The 21537-nt window shown below is 42.0% G+C and overlaps 1 protein-coding gene across 7 annotated transcripts in view; it reads left to right on the forward strand.

Moving 5' to 3' along the window:
* LOC101717399 (acetyl-CoA carboxylase 2) overlaps positions 1-21537 on the forward strand; it is a 157379-nt gene that overhangs the window by 70340 nt on the left and 65502 nt on the right. For 6 of the 7 annotated variants that reach the window (XR_015446236.1, XM_087198197.1, XM_013071717.3 and 3 more), the window contains 9 exons: positions 3264-3373; positions 3473-3583; positions 7853-8062; positions 8287-8457; positions 8966-9127; positions 11026-11189; positions 13120-13270; positions 13352-13455; positions 14774-14855. Coding sequence is in view for 5 of the 7 variants with exons in the window: in XM_087198197.1 (XP_087054323.1) it covers positions 3264-3373; positions 3473-3583; positions 7853-8062; positions 8287-8457; positions 8966-9127; positions 11026-11189; positions 13120-13270; positions 13352-13455; positions 14774-14855 (1265 nt within the window). In the remaining 2 variants the exon portion in view is untranslated. Of the gene's footprint in view, positions 1-3263; positions 3374-3472; positions 3584-7852; positions 8063-8286; positions 8458-8965; positions 9128-11025; positions 11190-13119; positions 13271-13351; positions 13456-14773; positions 14856-21537 lie in introns of those variants that run through there. The other variant, XM_087198198.1, reaches the window with a different exon arrangement.

Below are 21537 nucleotides of genomic sequence, written 5' to 3' on the forward strand. Positions count from 1 at the left end.
CTTTTAAAATTTTATTAAGAGACAGTCTTGCTAATTTGGCAGGCTAGTCTTCAGCTTGGGATCCACCAGGCTTAGCTTCCCAATTAGCCAGTGCAGATTTGTGCCATGGCACCTGGATGTGTTGAACATTTATTTCAGTGTAGTTGCCACTTTTTCAGCCTTTTTTTGCAAGCATATCCTTTCAAAAAATCAGATCTTATATTTCCTAGACTGTGATTTTTTCCCCCCAGTGTTGAATATCTTTCTAGGTCAGTAAATATACTTTACATCATTTAAAATGCCTGCATAGATTGTACATGGAGGTACTATAATTTATTTAATAATCCTTTGTGGTTACACAATTTAGGTTTTTTTCTAATTTGTTTTCTAGTTTTAAAAATAATCAAAGGAATGGAGCTTTGATAATCTTTACTGTTAAATCTATATATGCTTTGTAATAATCTTAGAATAAATTCCTAAAAGTGGAATTTCTTGGACAAATTAAAAACTAAACAGAAAAAAGTCTCAGGAGTTCACTATTCAACTTGATATTTTCTTCTAAAGGTTGAAAAATTTTCCAGTTTGGAAAATTTATTTTTCTTAGTTAAACCTTTATATGGTTTTGGAATCTTCACATGATTCCCATGTAGATGACTCCCTGGGGTAGAATTGGGAGGTTTTTGTATTCAAGGTCAGATGTTGCTATCAGTAGAATCAGTCTGAATTTTTTTCTAATTAATTTTTTTATTAGTGCATATTTGCCATATATAATGATCACAATCATCATAGGGAATTTGTACTTGTACATAATATATCTCAATCCTTTTTTCCCAATCCCCTTCCCTCCCTTCCATCCTTCTTCCCTTCCATATTTACAGAAGCTTTGTTTCCAGTTTTTCCTTCCATTTTAAAAAAATCACTTTCCCTTCCTTCCCCCCCTTCCCCTCCCTTGTTCCTCTTCCCATTTGAATGTGTTCCTCCTACTTCCCAATATCTATCCTCCATTTTGCTCTTTATTTACTCTTAGGGTTTCTCACACAAGAGAAACGATGCAATATTTTAGATGCAGAAAAAGCATTTGACAAAGTCCAACACCTATTCATGATAAAAACGCTACAGAATTGAATAGAAAGTCTTTATCTCAATATGATAAAAGGCATCTATGACAAACCAATAGCCAGCATCACACTGAATGCTCAGAAACTGAAAGCTTTCATTCTAAAATCAAGAACAAGACAAGGATGTCCACTGTCACCACTCCTGTTCAATATAATTCTGGAAACAATAGCCACAGCAATTAGATGAGAGAAAGGAATATGGATAGGAAAGGAAGAGGTTAAATTATCTTTATTTGTTGATGACATGATAGTCTACATAGAAGACCCCCAAAACTCCACCAAAAAACTCCTAGATTTAATAACCAAATTTGGTAGCATAGCAGGATACAAAGTCAACACTCAAAAATCCTCAGCATTCCACCAATAACAAGAGAGAAATTAGAGAAACAATAGCATCAAGAAAAATGAAATACTTAGGAAGCAATCTAATGAAGGAAGTAAAAGACCTTTCCATTGAAAGCTACAGTACTCTGAAAAAGGATGTTGAAGAGGATATCAGAAAATGGAAAGATATACCCTATTCTTGGATAGACAGAATCAATATAGTAAAAACGTCCATACTTCCAAAAGTGATATACAGATTTAATGCAGTCTCAATCAAAATACCCATAGCATACCTTACAGATCTACAGAAAATGATCCTAAAATTCATATGGAACTGAAAAAGACCCAGAATAGCAAAAGCAATTCTGGGCAAAAAGAACAAGGCAGGGGACAATACAATCTTCAATTTGAAGTTATACTACAAAGCTACTGTGATAAAAATAGCATAATATTAGCAAAAAACCCCACAAAAAAACAGACCCAATGATCAATGGAACAGAGTAGAAGATGCAGAAACAACTCCAAGCACACTCAGCCACCTTATTTTTTTAATTTTTATTTTTTTGGTACTGGGGATCAAACTCAGGACTTCCTGCTTTCAAGGCAGGCGGTGGAACCATTGAGCTAAATCCCTGGCCCACAGCTACCTTGTTTTTGACAAAAGGGCCAAACCCCTTCACTGGAAGAAAGATAGCTTCTTTAATAAATGGTGTTGGGAGAACTGGCTTTCCACATGCCCAAGATTGAAACAAGACCCATATCTTTCACTAACCTAAAATCAATATGCATCAAAGACCTAAATATAAAAACAAACACTTAATCTACTGAAAGATAGAATAGGGAAAACTCTTGAAGACATAGGAGTAGACAAAGACTTAATGAACAAAACCCTGATCACACAGGAAATACAAAGAATCAACAATTGGGATCACATCATATTAAAAAGCTTTTGCAAAGCAAAGAAACCACCAGCAGAACAAAGAAACAACCCACAGAATGGGAAAAACTTTTTACCAGCTATTCCTCAGATGAAAGACTAATATCTAGAATATATGAAGAACTCAAAAAAATTAGACCCTCTCAAATTCAAAGACCAAACCAAAAATGGGCATCTGAGATGAATAGACATTTCTCAGATGAAGAAGTAGGAATGGCAAATAAATATATGAAAAAATGTTCAACATCACTGGTCATTTGAGAGATGCAAATTAAAACAACAGTGAGATTCTACCTCACCCCAGAAAGAATGGCTGCTATCAAGAAATCAACCAGTAACAAATTCTGGGATGGCTGTGAGGAAAAAGGTATCCTGTCCATTGTTGATGGGAGTGTAAATTGGTACAAACACTATGGAAATCAGTATGGAAATTCCGCAAAAAAGTAAAGCTAGAGGTTCCATTTGACCCTGCCATTCCCCTTCTTGGTATCTTCTTGAAACAGTTAAAAGCATCATACCACCGTGATATATGCATACCCATGTTTATAGCAGCAGAATTTATAATGGCTAAATCTTGGAAACAGCCTATATGCTCATCAACAGATGAGCAGATGAAGAAAATGTGGTGTTTATATACAATAGAGTACTACTCTGCTGTAAAGAGAGTGGAGTTATTTATTGGTAAATGGATACACCTTGAGACCATAATTTTAAGTGAATTTCTTAAGCTTGATTCCCATTCATGGTGAGTCAGTGCTAAGACAGTGAAAAGTGCCATGGGAAGCAAAAGGAATGGTGTGAGGCTTGTTAGTCTAGAGCAGCTTAGATGGGGAGAGACCCTTTGGTTTCTGGGCTGTTGTTTCTGCCATCCTCAGCAACCATGTGCTTTCTTTGTTACTCTCCAGGTCTGACAGTGGAGTGGGCAGAGGAGGATCTGCAGCAGGGGAAACAAATCAGTGTCCCAGAAGATGTTTACAATGGAGGTTGTGTGAAAGATGTCGATGAAGGCTTGGAGGTAAATGTCGAGGGGCCGGTGCGCTAGAACATTTTCCTCCCTTGGTAGTAGTGGCACCTGTGTCAACTCTAAAGAGCCATGTTTGTCTTTCACTCCCAGGCAGCAGAAAAAATTGGTTTTCCACTGATGATCAAAGCTTCTGAAGGTGGTGGAGGGAAAGGAATACGGAAGGCTGAGAGAGCTGAGGATTTCCCCATGCTTTTCCGACAAGTGAGCCATTCTTGCTTGTTTTTCGTGGCTTTAGGATTTGTTTCACTTGGTTGTGGACCTCTGGATTATTTCTGTTAGCAGAATTCCATAACCCTGGAGAAGACATTTGTAGGATTTAGGTCTATAGCTGTTTTTATATTTTCTGGTTTTTGTTGTTTTTTTGGGGGGTACCAGGGATGGAACTCGAGACCTTGCACTTGCAAGGCAGGAGGCGGCACCACTGAGCTAAATCCCTAGCCCAATATTTTCTGGTGTTTTGTGTTGTTGTTGTTATTTTGTGGTGCTGGGGACTGGACCCGAGGCTTCACACATGCTAGGCAAGGTCTCTACTCCTGAGCTACATCCCAGTCCCTGTGTTGAATTTTTTTTTTTTTTTGGTACCGGGGATCAAACTCAGGACCTTGAGCTTTCGAGGCAGGCGCAGTGCCACTGAGCTAAAACCCCAGCCCCTGTGTTGAATTTTGAAGCAAATATATACTTACATTGTTAAAGAAGACCATGGTTTGTGTTGATTTTTATGCCACTTCTGCGGATGGTTTGATTCTGTGAATCACTGCATCTTTAAAGGATTTCATAGATGATGCAGGGTCAGAATATCTGTTTGCGACTGTTCACCCATCAAGGGATGGGTATTGTTGGAGTCCTGGTACTTTTAATGTTTCTAGATGGTTAATTTTAATTGTGGGAGTGCATTGCACATTACATATTTACCTATTTGTAGCTACCAGTAGCTAGCTGGCTGCTTCCTTTGTCTGTCTCTCTTCCTCTCTCCTTCCTTCCCCCCTTTATTTCTCTCTTTTCCTCCCTTTCTCCCTCCCCCCTCCTCTCTCTCTCTTTCTTTCTTTCTTTCTTTCTTTCTTTCTTTCTTTCTTTCTTTCTTTCTTTCTTTCTTTCTTTCTTTCTTTCTTTCTTTTTCTTGTGGTGCTATAGATTAAATTAAGGGCCTTTACCGTGAGAGGCCAGCCTAGGCTACATAGTGAGTTCAAGACCAGCCTGAACTACACAGTGAGACCCTGTCTCAAAAAACAAACAAACAAACAAACAAAAGTCTAGGGCCTTTGCACTGAACTACTTCTCCAGTTTTTTAAAAACATTTTAAGACTGGTTCTTGCTAAGTCACTAAGTTACTCAGGCTGGGCTCCTAGAGTGCTGAGATTACAAATGTGCACCATCATGCAAAGCTCATGTTTTCCTTTTAAAAAATATTATGTCTGCTGGTAACATTTTTGAAAGGTTATCCTGTTATCTAATACCCCCATGCCTAGGCATGTAGTAAATTTCATGTGTTCTTTTCTTTTCTTTTTTTTGGTACCAGGGATCAAACTTGGGTCCTTGCGCTTGCGCAGCATGCGGCGAAACCACTGAGCTAAATCCCCGGCCCCTCGTTGTTCTTTTCTTTGTTTAAATAAAATTATACTGAGCAACCTTCACATTCTTAAACCACACTATTTTTTTATAAGTGCTTCATCAGCTTTATTAAATAAGCCCAAATTATTTTCCAAAGTGGTTATCCAGTTTCTTTTCTTTTTTTTTTTTTGGTACCAGGGATCGAACTCGGCTCCTTGTGCTTGCGCAGCAGGCGGCGAAACCACTAAGCTAAATCCCTGGCCCCTATCCAATTTCTAATAGCACCAACAATAAATATGTTCTACTGGTTCTTCCTTCTCCCTAATACAGTACTATTAGAAATTAAAGTTGTTTTTATCAATATGATAGGTATATATATTTTTTGTTATTTTTAATTAGTGCATATTAATAATACTGTACACTACAGAGATTCAGTTTGGCATACTAGTACATACATATGACATACTTCAATTATTTTCAATTTTCAAACATTTTCAATTACCTGCCTCTGCCTTTCCTCCTCCCTCCTCTGATCTCCTTCCCTGTCTCTTAAAGTCTACCTTCTAGTTTTCTGTTATCTCACATTTGTTTGTTTGTTTGTTTGTTGATAGATTGTTCATGTAAGAGAAAACACGCAATATTTAACTTTCTGAGACTGGCTTATTTTGCTTAACATGATCTACTTCAGTTCCATCAATTTTCTTGAAAATGACATGAGCAATGTGCAATGCCTTGGGATCAAATCCCAAGTGTGTGTGTGGGAGAACAATGAAACTACAGGTATAAGGATTATAGAATGGAACCAAAACTGAAAATGTTACTGTATACAAATATATACAATGAGGTCCTGAATTCTTGCTAAGGCTAGGTGTTGAGAGGATATTTTGAAGTTACAATGGAGCCAGGCATGGTGACATATATCTGTAATCCTAGCAATGAGGGAGGCTGAGACAGGAGGACTGCAAGTTCGAGTCCTGTCTGGTGCAACTTAGTGAGGCCCTATCTGACAATAAAAGATGAACTGAGAATGTAGCTCAGTGTAAAGGCCCTGGGTTCAATCCCTAGTACCACAAAAAATTATAATGGAATATTATTCAACCATAATCTACAATATTTAATATTTCTAGGCTTTTTCTAGACCTTATTCTTGTATATATTTTATAGCATCTAAACCACATTTTCTTCTACATTAAAATATTTCAAATGGTAGGTCATAAATATTTTTACCATGTTGTTCCAGTGTTCACAATTATTTTGATGATGGCACAATATTCCATACATGCCTTTCAACTTATTTATGAAACTTTTTTTTCTAAATTGCTGTGCTAGGGATTGAATCCAGGGCCCTGAGCATGCTAGGCAAGCGCTTTATCACTGAGCTATATTTTCAGTCTTTTAAAACTTTATTTTGAGACAGGATCTGAATAATTGCCCAGCCTGGTCTTGAACTCAAGATCCTCCTGCCTCATTATCCCTAGGGTTGGGATTACAGGTGTGCATCACATCCTCCCTAATACTAGAAATACTACTTAGTTTTTTGTTCTTCTGAATCATTTTCTTACATAAAGACCTAGAGAGGTGAGCATGGTAGTGCATCCCTGTAATCTCAGCACATGAGAGGCTGAGGCAGGAAAACTGCAAATACAAGTGAGACTCAATCTCAAAAACCAAAAAACCCCCAAAGATCTAGGAAGAAGGACTTAAATCACATGCACTTTACAAGAACTTACACATACACCAGAGAATATTGCTTACTGGAAAGCTTTCACCAATGATATTGCTCTTGGCAATATGCTTCATAGTAACAACTTCACTATTATGTCTGTTGAGAAGCACAGGGTTTTGAGGACCATGGGGAGAAGAATTTGTATTGACAAGAGAGTGTGGACAGTAGTACAGAGAGTTGCTGTCCAGCCTCCCCCATTCCTGCCATTGTTAGCAGGTTACAGAACTATTTCCCTGTTTGTCACAGCTCAGAGATGAACATGGGAATATGCCTATAAGGGAGCACCTTTTAGTCATTGAAAATAGGGAATAAGTCTCTCTGCAGGTTCCTCATGGAAAGCCAGCTGAGAGAATACATGTGATCAAGTAGAGGAAAGCTATACAAGGTGTGATTTGGCTCCATTTTTGTTTAAAGAAATATTCTTTTTTTTTTTTGGTATCAGGGATTGAACTTGGGACCTTGCACTTTCGAAGCAGGTGGCGGAACCACTGAACTAAATCCCCTAAGGAAATATTCTATATGTGTGTTACTGTATATGTAGAAGAAAACCATTGACATGTAAACCTGCATATATTGTTATGAAGTTTTGTTTTATTTTTTCCTAGAAGTAAGAAGAGTATTATTATATTTTCTTTATTAATATCTACTTGTAGTACATTAAAATAAAAGTTAAAAAAATAAAACTATACAAAAAATCTTGCATATATTGGAAGCATGCAACATGACCTTCTGTTATATGTACATTTAGTGGAATGAAGGTCATAGTCAAATTCACAAATCCGGGCCCTGGATTTAGCTCAGTGGTTCCGCTGTCTGTCTCACAAGTGCAAGGTCCTGAGTTTGATCCCGGGTACCAAAAAGAAAAAAATTCACAAATCCATCATCTTCTCAGCTAATTGCAAGTATATGATATGTTATTGTCAGTGGGAGTCACCATACTGTTCACAAGAGCCCCAGGAACTGCACTCTTAGAGCATTATCTTTAGGAAATATGATTATGGGGACATTTTGCCCTTTTCACAAGTTTGACTTAAAAACACGAGAATGTTATGTCTTCGAGAGAGGTAAAACAGAAGTTGAAAATGAGCAGGTCCATGGAGAGGTCCTCTAACTGCATGGCTGCTGTCTTCTGAGAACTTCTGGAAGCCCCCACAGCTGGTTTCCCCATAGAGATTGAGCGGCTTTGCTACCCACAGGTGCAGAGTGAAGTCCCAGGCTCACCCATCTTTCTCATGAAGCTGGCCCAGCATGCCCGGCACCTGGAGGTCCAGGTCCTGGCTGACCAGTACGGTAATGCTATGTCACTGTTTGGGCGAGACTGCTCCATCCAGCGGCGACATCAGAAGATCATCGAGGAGGCACCAGCCACCATCGCCACACCAGCTGTGTTTGAGTTCATGGAGCAGGTGCGCTTCGCCAAGCTGGGGCAGGGGCAGCTCTGAGCCAGCATGGCCAGAAGGTGGGTGAGCCCAAGAGGAGGAGGAAAGGGCCCCCTCCCGAGGTGATCTCAGCAGCTCACAGCTATGTTGGATCAGCTGATCTCTGAGGCTCCCAGATGTTTCCTCCACCACTAATAATTTCCTGGGAAAACCACTGGAAACCCTGGGTTTCTCTCTGTCTTTCTCTGCAGTGTGCTGTCCGTCTGGCCAAGACCGTGGGCTACGTGAGCGCAGGGACAGTTGAATACCTCTACAGCCAGGATGGCAGCTTCTACTTCTTGGAGTTGAATCCTCGCCTGCAGGTGGAGCATCCCTGCACAGAAATGATTGCTGACATCAACCTGCCAGCTGCCCAGCTACAGGTGAGGTAGTGGGCTGCAGCCCTGGGGTTTCTTCTGTCCCAGCTGGGAGGCCCAGTCCTGTCCCTCTTTTTCCTGGCGGTCCCCAGGGAATGACAATTTTGATGTGTGCATATTGATGGGAACTATGAAAACTAAGAACTTTCCAGGAAGCCATTTGTTTCCTTTGTCTGGCCAAGAGCCATTAGGGAAGTGTCCTTCCCCAAACCCCCTTCACCTTTCCAGCCAACACTGCCGCTTCTCTCCTTCGCTCTGAGAGTCTGTACCTTGACCTCAGTGCACATACCGTGTTGATGTGCAGTGTTGTTTTATGGATGCTTCTTTCCTCAGTGATGCTGTTTGCTTTGTGAGAGCCAAGTCTTACTTTGCCTGTTGTGTTCACTGCAGCGTTTCGGAGTATAGGTGCTCTGTGCTCAGTCTACCTGAAATCATCAACTGAGCCTCTTCCTCTGGAGTCTTAGAGCCAGGATTTTGGTGGGACTGACTTATGGGATGGATTTCTTGATTTCAGATTTCCATGGGTGTGCCACTACACAGGCTGAAGGACATCCGGCTCCTGTATGGAGAGTCACCATGGGGGGTGACACCCATTTATTTTGAAGCCCCTTCAAACCCTCCCCTCGCCCGTGGCCATGTCATTGCGGCCAGAATCACCAGCGAAAATCCAGATGAGGCAAGTGTGGGGCCCCTGCATTTTCACCATTTTAGACCTCCCAGCCTGGGGCAGACCCTGAACGTAGCCTTGGAGGAGATACCAGTTGTCCAGGCTTCTTGGTGTACAGATAGGGACACTGGGGAGTAGAAGGAACATGTCTCAGTTTACTGGCTTATGGGACATATGGCATATGCCTGGCACTGAGCAGATCACTCAGCGTTTCAGTACCACTCATAGGACAGTGCTGTTACACTGGGCATGACAGCCAGCAGCTGGGGTCAGCTGCCCTGTGCCTCCTGCTGGGTCCTGCTGGGGCCAGGCAAGCCAAGTCACAGCACACTGGCCATCTTTTGGGCCAATAACCAGGTTTAGAGCCCAGGACTTCGCATTTTTGGTCACTTACGCTTTTTGCTGTAATATAAATAGAACGTGGTCCATTGTGGAAAGTCCTTTTATGACTTCTTTTTTTGGTACTGGGGATCGAACTCAGGACCTGTGCTTGCGAGGCAGGCAGTGGCACCACTGAGCTAAATCCCCAGCCCGGCTTGTTCTTTTTTATTAGTACATGTTTAAGGTATATGATAGTTACATTAATTTTGGGGGTATATTTTATATATATATAATTTCTTGATCATTTTGTGACTTGTTCTTAGATCTTGAAAAATGAGCTAACTGATATCACAGTTCACATGCTCACTGACCACTGATTGTCACAGAACTCATTAATATACTGCAACTTATTTATTTATTTTACAAATTTAATATATATTTAACATATAATTTAAGTTTATGTATATATATTAAAAATATATGTAAACATAAATTGTACATATCAATGAGGTAACATGATGTTTTGATTAATGTGAAAATTGTGTCATGTTTACATCTTTAATTATTATTATTATTTTTTTTTGGTACCGGGGATCAAACTCAGGTCCTTGCGCTTGAGAGGCAGGCGACAGAACCACTGAGCTAAATCCCCGGCCCTATGTCTATAATTCTTACAGTCAAGAAACTTATAGTCAAGAGCCCCCTCTTTTGATTAAAGAAATTTAAGCTTTGGGACTTATATCTGTTTGGGATCTTTGCAAACTAAACACTATCTCTGGTAGACAAGCAAACCGAGACATGCCCAGAGAGCAGGAGACTTATCACAGGTTTCTGGAAGGATGGAGAATTGGGTTTGGAAATAGCCCAGGCACCTAGAAATCTCTATCGCTCACTGGAGCCCAGGCACCTCTGCTAAGTGATATGCCTTATTACTTAATTCAGGAACCCATCCTAGCGAGGCTGTTCCATGTCCACTCACCCTCACCAAGATCCCACTTGGAAGGAGATGGGTCACCTTCTACAAAGGAATCATTTGTGTGTTAGTACATAGAACACACGGCCCCACTCAGGGTGTGATAGCTCTTTTCATTTGTGGGAATCTTCATCCAGAGTTGTAAATCCACACACTCTTTACTTTTCTTTTTGTCAGTACTGCAACTGGAACCCAGACCCTTGCACATGCTAAGCAAGTGCTGTACTACTGAGCTATGCTTTCAGCCCCTACTTTTATTTTTATTAAAATTTTATTACCTAAAATGTCCAGTGTATAAAAGCAGAACGTACCATCACTCAGCTCCCACAGTAATCAAAGTTCACCCACATTATATCGGCACCTCCCTCATCCCAACTCAGTTGTTGTTCCGTAGTTTTTTTAAAGTCAGAATTACAGACATTGAAGTGCTCGAATGGATTCACCATAAATCGATACACCTCCACCTGTAGCAAGAGGTAACCATGTTTATTGAGCACTCTAAGCTTTTGACTGTAGCCGGGGTTCTTGAGTTTCTCCAGAACTGAATTCTGATGAAAATAGATCTGGAGTGATGATTTCTTCCATTTCACTTTTTTTTCTGTCTGGATTCTAGGGGTTTAAGCCAAGCTCTGGGACAGTCCAGGAATTGAATTTCCGCAGCAACAAGAATGTGTGGGGTTACTTCAGTGTGGCTGCCACAGGAGGCTTACATGAGTTCGCTGATTCCCAGTTTGGGCACTGCTTCTCCTGGGGCGAGAACCGGGAGGAGGCCATTTCGTCAGTACCTCTTCCCTCCCTCCACTCTCCTCCCTTTGTCTTTGTTTCTTTCCCTAGTCCACCCATCTGTCCTTCCTCCCTCCACTCTCCTCCCTTTGTCTCTCCTTTCCCCTAGTCCTTCTTTCTATGCTTCATTCCTTCCCTCCCTCCCTCCTTTAAAAACCAAAAACCCCTGAACGCATGGCTTTAGGAGACCATGGCTGTGAATCACAGGCAGGCCCTATTTTAAATTCCCCTCTGCTTGAAGTTCAAGAATAAATTCTCTTCCTTTATTGGAAGCTCAGGGAACACCAAAAGCCATTTGGTTTTGAGCTTGTACGAAGTCTCAACTTAAAGGAGACCTAAAGAACATTCAAGGTAATACCAAGAGTTTTAAAGGTTCTGAGTATTATAGCCAAGAAAAGGGTGGAAGCTTCTTGAAATCAGACTCTCATAACCAGCTCCCTTCTTGGCTGTATTCATGCCAAGACTAAATTTCTTAGGCTATGTTCTGCTGTGACCACAGCCCTGTGTCCCCCATGCAGCCAAGTCCATATTTGTCCCAGTTCCTGCAGAGCTCAGAAATCCACATCAATCAAGGGACCTCATATTCTGAAGTGGCACATCTTACATTTTTCTGGCCTTGACAAGGGCACAGAAGGGTAAAAAGCCAGCTTACTTTGTAATTAAACATTCTTATGTGAGTGGATAACTGCTCTTCAGAGTGACAAAGCCCAAAGGCCTTGTGGATATTTCATTTAAAAAGCATTAGCATTGGGCCCAGGGCACCTAGAAACGAAGATTAATTTAATTGAGTTTGGCAGTTTTAATGACTGGACCTTGTTGCCAACTTGGAATGCTTTATTTTAATCATATTCTGTGGCAAATTGAGATCCTTGATGTATACAGGATTATTTACAGTAAATGAGGCTTTTAAGGAGATGGGAAGTGGGTCAGCTGGCCAGTGCCCTCTACATAAAATGACCTGAGGTTTGTCCCATGGAGTGCATGACTAACTGTCACTTTAACAGAATTCAGAGGGAACAATTCCAACTTTTCCTATTGCTGTTAGAGTCCAATAAGGAGCCTTGGATTCCCGGGACTGGTTTCCAAGGACATGAGATCTCTCAGTGCTTCACAGGAGTTCCCTGAGCACAGGGACAAGTCAGTCACCCTTGAGTGCTTTCAGCTTCTAGTTCCAGCCCCGCACCTGGCTTCCCACAGTCATATCCATGTTTGATTTCCTCGTGTCTTCATTTTCTCAGCCCCAAAATGGGGCCATTATTGCCCCTTCCTCCCACCTTCCCAGCTCACAGGGACACTGTCCCTTGTGGGCTGCCTTCTTACCCTTGGAAGAGGTGAGTTCAGTACCTTGCTATCCTCTCCTGCATTCCCCCCAAATGCCCCTCAAGGAGCCTGCCACTGGGCCCCCTACCCCTGAGCCAGGTAGCAGTGATCCCCATCTGCAGGTGTACCCTGACTCTGTTGGGTGGAGCAGCCCTGTGGATGGCCCGAGGCGACTCCAGCTCTGGGGACGGGAGATTTGAATAGGTCCAGGAGAGACAGATCTGGTACCAACCAATGAGCTTACCCTTTCTCTACCAGCCACTGGCTACTGTTATAGTTCATAACAATGATAGTGATATTCATTCACATTCATAGCAGCTAACATTTGTTGATCAGTGCCTATGTGCTTTGCATGGAATATCTCATTTTAATCTTTAAACACTTATATGACTTCAGGGATATTTCTGCACTTTCCAGATGAGGTAACTGAGGCCCAGAGTAAAGTCACTTGTTGAAGTTACTCAGCCAGTGAGTGGCAGAGCTGAGAATGGCACGCAGCCCTGTCTTAACTCCTGTGCTCTTTTGGCACTCAGAACCACATCTTGAAAAGTGCATGGGATCTCTGTAGGAGTTTGGAAAACAATCATGTGTCTTTCTCCTCAAGGAACATGGTGGTGGCTTTGAAGGAACTGTCTATCCGGGGTGACTTCCGGACCACTGTGGAATATCTCATTAACCTCCTGGAGACCGAGAGCTTCCAGAACAACGACATCGACACCGGCTGGTTGGACCACCTCATCGCACAGAAAGTGCAGGTGGGAAGCTGCTGCGTCTCCCCTCCAGGTGGCCGAGACCCACAGCTCCCCGCAGATACTGAGACTTGGAGTCTTTCCTAGGCGGAGAAGCCGGACGTCATGCTCGGGGTGGTGTGCGGGTCCTTGAACGTGGCAGATACGATGTTCAGAACATGCATGACGGATTTCTTGCACTCCCTGGAAAGGTGGGGCATGTATTATGTGTTAAGTATTGGTGGTGCAGAGAGCAGGCTGTGCTTTGAGTGGCAAATCAGTCACCAGGCAGTCGACAAGCCCTTCCTACCAGCTTACCAGTGCAAAATCCCATGGATAAATATGAGGCACCCTGAAAGAGGGGGAGGGATTTGAGGGAGTGGGATGCTAGAGCCCTAGGCAGCAATCTCCTTGCAGACAGTCCTTGGGAGGCTGGTGCTGCCTTGTGTAAGGGATATGGTAATGCTTGTGAGTTCAGAGTTCAAGGAAAGGAAAGGTGGGAAGAGAAGCAGAGAAGGTCACACAGGTTATCTCTCCTGATAGTCTCTTTCCCAGACCCTCACCTGAATCTCAGGGTGACTAGTGAAAAGGACTAGAATGGAAAGTGACCAGGTGCTTGATACATGGATAGGCTGGGGATTTCCACTTCAACTCCAGTGACACTTTGTGCTGGGCCGTTGTGGGGGGCTGTCCTGTGCTTTGTAGGATGATAGAATCCACAGCTTCTGCCTTCTAGAGGCCAGGAACAGCCCTCCCTGCATGGAGACAGTTATACTTCCAGTGTCCTAGTAGTTGGGAGAAAATTGCCTCTGATTGAGAACCACTGTGGCAGACAAGTGAAACTAGGAAAAAGAGAATAAAAGATAAACATTTTCAGTGCTTGGGCTGTTGTGCTTTGGTGTGGTAATAAAGTCCCTGTTCCTGTACTGATTTCTTTCATGACAGGAGGCAGGTCCTCACAGAGGGAATTTTTCCCTGATGAAGCCATTATGAATTTTGCTCCTGCAAAGCTTTTTTATTTGCTCATTTATTTTGTGGTATGGGTATTGAACCCAGGGGTTTCACACTGAGCTATATCCCCAGCCCTTTCTTATTTTGAGACAGGTTCTCACTATAAGTTGCCTGGGTTGGGCTCGAACTTGTCATCCTCCTGTGTCAGTCCCCCAGTGTGTTGGGATTACAGGCGTATGCCACCACACTCAACCTGAAAAACCTTTTTAAAATTTCACATCCTTCAGCAATTCCTTACATTCTGAGAAATGCCAGGTTCCTTGGCATGATCTATGTCCTGTGCTTTTTAATCAGACTTAGCTTTTAGGCACAATCCATTTGCTGGTGCTTGGGAAGAACAAAGCACTGGAGTTTTTCTTTATGGTGTCAATGATAGAACCCAGGGTTTTGTGCATGCTTAGCATGTGCTTTACCAGTGAGCTCCATCCCCAGCCCCTGGGAGATATTTCTGAATCTAGGGCATGGCTATAGCATTCTCAGTCCCTTCCCAGCTGACAGAAGCTCTGTCTTCTCTCTCAGGGGCCAGGTCCTCCCAGCGGATTCTCTGCTGAACATTGTAGATGTGGAGTTGATTTACGGAGGAGTCAAGTACATTCTCAAGGTAAAGGGCCTTGGGTTTCTCCCATGTTCGCAGTGCTCCAGAGGCTTCGGGGAGTTTGTTGTGCTTCTTTCATGTGCCAGAGGACTTTCTTGTGCCTTCACCTGAGCAGTTGTGTTCCCTAGGGATCCCTGGGAAGCTCCTGACCTTGGGTTTGGGAAGGTAGGGCTGAGTGAGATGCACAGATCATGATGGAGCTTTGATTAGTCGCCCGTGGCTGCTTGGAACAAAGTGCTATGAAGGGGTAGTGTAGCACAACAGAAGTTGAGTTTTCACTCTCATGGAGGCCAGAAGTCAGCTGGCAAGGGCTCTCCAAAGACATAAGGGAAGGACCTCTTGCAGGCCTCTCTGGCTTCCAGTGCTTGCTGGCATCCTCCAGTTTGTTGATACTCCAGTCTCTGCCTCCACCTTCACAGCCTTCTTCACTCCGTGTGTGTGTGTGTGTGTGTGTGTGTGTGTGTGTGTGTGTGTCTGTCCATCCTCACACCGTCTTCCTCCCATATCTTATCCCTGTGTCTCTTCTTGTTTTATAAGAACACCTATCGCATTGGATTTAGCCCCCTCCATCCATAGGTCTTCATCTTAACTAATTACCAAATAAGATCGCATTCTGAAGTTCCAAAAGAGTCATGAGTTCTGGGCAACATTCTTCCACCCAGAGCCTTTGCTGAGCTGGCACAATGGTCCGGGTTCACTCACAGGGGCTGCATGGCCACACCAAGAACCTGTGAGTGGATTCCTGGTCTCTTTCCTGGCTCATCACCAGCATCTGTGGAGCTTGCTCTGGTTGCTGCCCTCCATTGGAAGTGTCCTGTTACCTTTCTTGGGCCACTTGAGGTCAGCCCAGGGCAGAGATTACATGAGATGTGCAGGCCTGGTTCAGGGCCTGGAGGCCACGGGACAGTGGTGAGCTGTGGCATTGGTATTTGGGGCTCTGGGGCAGTTACAGGAGCCAGTTGTCCCCTGAAAGTCAAGGCCTGTCTTTGTCACTCTGCAGGATCATGTTCTTGGCTGGAAAAAGAAGACAGAGTTTAAGTCTTCTATGCAGACTATGTTCTTTTGCTTTATTTTTAATATTGCTGGGCATACATTGAATTTTCAACTTTTAGTTTAGCCAAACAAATGTGCTGTCGTGGGATACACTCTTGGTCTTCTCCCTCTTTGTCCCCAGTGCTTCTTGGCTACCTTTGTATAGCAGGGCCCCACAGCCTTTGTTTTGAATGTATCAGCTTTCTTGTCACTGAGAAATACCTGGCGCCCACAAGGCTGAGGAGGAGAGCTTTGTTTGCCCTACAGTTTCCAGTGGGTTCAGTCTGTGGTGAGCTCGCTTCACAGCAGAAGCAGCATGGTGGAAGAGTGTGGTGGAGGAAAGCTGCTCATCCCATAGCAGCCAGGAAGCAGAGAGAGAAGGAACAGGGACAAGAATACACCCTTCCTGGTCATACCCCTGATGACCCAGCCTCTCCAACGAAGCCCCACATCCAAACAGGAGGTGGCACAATAACACTGTGGCACAATCTCACTGTAGAAAACTTAAAAAAATTCCAAACAGGCATATGAGATTCACAATACCAAATTTACTCTCCCCTGACCTGGAAACCATCTCTGTGAACATGTCAGCAGATTTCTTTCAGTTACTTTTTTCCCCTTATGAACTGATTTTCTAAGGCTGAGATCATGATGCACATAGTGTTACTGCTTTGCTATTTCTTTTTTTTTCTTTTATTGGTACATTTTAGGTATACAATTCATTTACATTTATCATTGGGTGCTTGTACCTGAACATGCTGTATCTTAGTTCTTATTTTTTTCCCCTTTGCCTGTGCGCCCTTCACCCCCTCCACCCTTCCCTATTTACATAAATTTTGTTTCCATTTTTTTTCTTTTCTCATAATTTTTCCTTTCCCTTCTTCTCTTTCCCCTTCCCCTCCCATCACTCCTACACCTTTGGACCTTTTCCTATTTCAAATTTAGAATTATTCATTTTAATCCTTATTTACACTTTCAGTTTCTCATACTAGAGAAACTATTTGGTATTTACATATGTGTCCTATTTATTTCACTTAACAGTATGGCCTCAATATGCATCCATTTAGCTATAAATGTCTCTAGTTTCTCATTCTTTATTGCTGAGTAGTACTCCATTTTATAAAAAAACCCACATCTTCTTTATCCAGTTTCCAGTTGATGGGCACTTGGGCTGTTTCCAAGTTTTAGCTATTACAAACTGTGCCGCTATAAACATGGGTGCACATATATCGCTGTGGAATGATTCTTTTAATTTTGGGGGAAGATACCCAGCAGGGGAATAGCTGGGTCAAATGGGACCTCTAGCTCTAGTTCTTTGCGGTATCTCCACACTGATTTCCATAGTGGTTGCACCAGTCTGCACTCCCCCCCAGCAATGGAGAAAGGTTCCTTTCTCTCCACACCCCTGCCAGCATTTGTTATTGGTTGATTTCTTGATAGCAGCCATTCTTTCTGGGGTGAGGTGGAATCTCAGTGTTGTTTTCATCTGCATCTCTCAAATGACCAGTGATGTTGAACCTTTTTTCATGTATTTATTTGCTGCTTTTACTTCTTTTTCTGAGAAATGTCTGTTCATTTCAGATGACCATTTTTGAATTGGGTCTTTGAATTTGGGGGGTCTGATTTTTTTCAGTTCTTTATATATTTTAGATAGTAGGCCTTTGTCTGAGGTACAGCTGCCAAAATTTTTTTCCCATATTGTAGGTTGTCTCCTAGCTCTGTTGGTGGTTTCTCTTGCAGTGTAGAAGCTTTTTAATAAGATGAGATCCCAGTTGTTGATTCTTTGTGGTAGCTCCTGAGCTACTGAGGTTTTGTTCATAAAGTCTTTTTCCTATGCCACTGTCTGCAAGAGTTCTACCTAACTTATCTTTCAGCAATTTCAGTGTTTCTGTCTTAATATTTAGATCTTTAATCCACTTCAATCTTAGTTTAGTGCATGGTGATAGGTATGGGTCTAGTTTTAATCTATGGCAGGTTGAAATCCAGTTTTTCCAACACCATTTATTAAAGAGGCTATCTTTCCTCCAGTGAGGGTGGTTGGCTCCTTTATCAAAGATGAGGTGGCTGAGTATGTCTGGAGTTGTTTCTGCATCTTCTAATCTATTCCACTGATCCTCAGGTCTATTTCTTTGCCAGTACCATGCTGTTTTTTATCACAGTAGCTTTGTAGTAGAGTTTCAAGTTGGGGATTGTGATACCCCCAGCCATGTCTCTGTTGCCTAGAATTGCTTTTGCTATTCTAGGTCTCTTCTGGTTCCAAATGAATTTTTATATTGTTTTCTCTAGTTCTGTGAAGTATATTGTTGGAATTTCAATTGGCATTGCATTAAATCTATATAGTAGTTTTGGAAGTATGGCCATTTTCACTATATTAGTTCTTCCTACCCAGGAACAAGGGATGTCTTTCCATTTTCTTATATCCTCCTAGATCTCCTTTTTCAGAGTGCTGTAGTTTTCAGTGTAGAGGTCTCTTGCTTCCTTTGTTAGGTTGATTCCTAGATATTTCACTTTTTTGGATGCTATTGTAAAAGGAATTGTTTCCTGAATTTCTCTCTCAATGAGTTTGCTATGTGTGTATAAGAAGGCTATTGTTTTTTGAGGGTTAACCTTATATCCAGCTACTCTACTGAATCTGTCAATTAGGTCTGGAAGACTTTTGACTGAGTTTTTTTGGTCTTCTATGTAAAGTATCATATCATCAGCAAATAATGATAGTTTAACTTCTTCCTTTCCTATGTTTATTCCTTTTATTTATTTCTCATTTCTAATTGCTGTGGCTAATGTTTCCAGAACTATTTTGAACAGGAGTAGTGATAGTGGGCATCCTTGTCTTGTTCCTTATTTTAGCATGAAAGTTTTCAGTTTTTGACCATTTAGTATGATATTGGCTGTTGGTTTTTCATAAATAGCCTTAATCAGGTTGAGATAAAGACCTTCTATTCCAATTTTCTATAGCTTTTTTTATCATGAATGGGCGTTGGATTTTGTCAAATGCCTTTTCTGCATCTATTGAGATGATCATATAATTTTTGTCCTTGACTCTGTTAATATAGTGTATTACATTTATTGATTTACGAATGTTGAACCATCCTTGCATCCCTGGGATAAATCCAACTTGGTCAGAGTGTATGATCTTCTTGATGACCCTCTGTATTCTGTTTGCCAGTATCTTGTTGAGGATTTTTGCATCTATGTTCACTAGGGAGATTGGTCTTTAGTTCTCTTTTTGGGTTGGGTCTTTCCCTGGTTTTAGAATCAAAGTAACACTTGCTTCCAGGAATGAATTTGGAAGCCTTTCTTCCCTTTCAGTTTCCTTGATGAATTTAAAGACTAATGGCGATAGTTCTTCCTTAAATGTCTTGTAGAATTCAGCAGTGAAACCATCAGGAACTGGGCTTTTCTTTGTTGGTAAATTTTTTATTACATTTTCCATTTCACTCATTGTAATTGAGGTGTTTAGAATTTCTATATCTTCTTCGTTTAACTTTGGTAATTTGTATGTATCTAGGAATCTGTCCATTTCTTCTGTGTTTTCCATTTTATTAGAGTACAGGTTCTCAAAGTAGGTATTGATGATCCTCTGGATTTCTGCTGGGTCCGTCGTGACTTCACCTTTTTCGTTCTTAATTGCATGGATTTGAGCCTTTTCTTTCCTTTTTTTGATAAGATTGGCTAAAGATTTATCGATTTTATTTATTCTTTTGAAAAACCAACCCTTTGATTCATTGATTTTTTTTGTATCATTCTCTTAGTCTCCATTGCATTGATTTCTGCTTGGATCTTTATAATTTCCTTTCTTGTATGAGCTTTGGGTTTGTTACGCTTTGCTATTTCTTGGCGTAAAGTTCTCCCATGTTGTGAACAAGTTTTATTTTATTTTTTATTTTTTGCCATAGTGGGAATGGAACCTAAGACCTTGCATATGCTAGTCAATTTCTGTATCCCTGAGCTACATCCCTGGTTCATTTAAAAACATTTATTTTGAGATAGGTTATCACTAAGTCATTAAGCTCCCCAGGCTGGTTTTGAACTTGCAATCTTTCTGCTTCAGTCTCCTGAGTAGCTGGGATTACAGGTGTGCACCACCACGCCTGACAATGAACAAGATTTGTATAACATCAGCTTGGTGTCTGTAGCGCTGTCCAATGGGACTTTCAGGAGTGATGGAAAGTTTCTCTGTCTGCACTGTCCACTTGCTTGCCCACATGTGCATACTGAGCCCTTGAAATGGGCTTGACATTATACTTGACATTATACTTGACAAGTATAACCAAGGTACTGGACTTTACATTTTATTTAATTTAAATGTAAATGGTCACATGTACATAGGACTTAACCTAATTGGACAGTGCAGGTCTGGAGTATTCTATCATGAAGTTGTTGGATAGCTATTGTAATTGCAATTTTTATTGTCATTACAAATAATGTTGCAATACATATGCCCATATCTTTTGCTATCTTATGTCACAAAATAGGTATTTTGGCCGAGACCCTAACAGATGTCCTATCAGTTTTCTGAGAGAGAACATATGTGCTGAACTGAGGTGCGGCTGGTGTTCCAGCTGGATCAAAGCACAGAGTGGGCCATGGCCTGGCTTCATGGGCCTTTCTCAAATGTCCCAAGTCTCCTGTGTGCCCCTGGGCAGAGCTGGATCTGGGAGTAGAACTGTAGTCCATGCTCAGGTCTCTTAGTCCATTTGGCCTGCTATAATAATGTAACATAGTCTGGTGGCTTATAAACAACAAAAATGTCCCACTAATAGCTCTGGAGGCTGAAAAATCAAAGATCATAGCACCAGTCATTTCAATGTGTGGTGAGAACCCATGGCTTAGTCATTTTCCTCATCTCTGGGATACAACACCTACAGCTTAAAGAGGGAGAGGTTTATTTTGGTTCACAGTTTTAGTCCATAGTTGGCTGGCTCCAGGACAGGAAGGCATACTGAAGGGTCTGGTGGAGGGAAGCTTGCTCGCATCATGGCAGCCAGGAAGCAGAGAGAGAAGGGTGGAGGCATGGAGAGAGATATGCCCTTTCAGGTCACACCCACAGGGACCCAGATCTAACCAGGCCCCACTCCTAACAGCGAGTCAGCTGTAGTGCCCCCAAATCCAACCACCTTCTGGAAGTCCCACCTCTGAACTCCTGAGGCTTTGGGGGGACATTTCAGATTCAAAATGAAACACGCTACTTCCTGGTTCATAGCTATGCTATCTCTATTTGTGTGCTACATGGCAGAATGAGGCAAGGAAGCTCTTCGGGGTCCCTTTCTGAGGGAACTAATTCCATTTGTGGGGCCCCTAGCCCCTGACCTCATCACCACCAAAGTCCCCACCTCCTACTACCATCATACTCAAGGTTCGGTTTCAACACAGGACACTGGGGACACATAAACAGCCCACCAAACTGCTGATGGAGTCTTCAGGACACCTACACACAGTCCCTAGAGCCCAGTTCCTGTCACCTGTGGTGGTCCTGCTTGGGGCTGATACATTTTTTCTTTTCTCATTAAGTTTATTGGTACATTTTAGGTATAAAATACAGTTACATTCATCACTGGGATTTTGTACCATTACATGAGTATCTTGGTTCTTATTTTTTTCCCCTTCCCCTGCCCTCCCTTCACCCCCTCCACTCTTCCCTATTTGCAAAGTCTTT

Source organism: Heterocephalus glaber, unplaced genomic scaffold (assembly GCF_053883595.1).
Source record: "Heterocephalus glaber isolate CG9 unplaced genomic scaffold, H.glaber_assembly_v1.0 deba00001687, whole genome shotgun sequence".
Classification (NCBI taxonomy): domain Eukaryota; kingdom Metazoa; phylum Chordata; class Mammalia; order Rodentia; family Bathyergidae; genus Heterocephalus; species Heterocephalus glaber.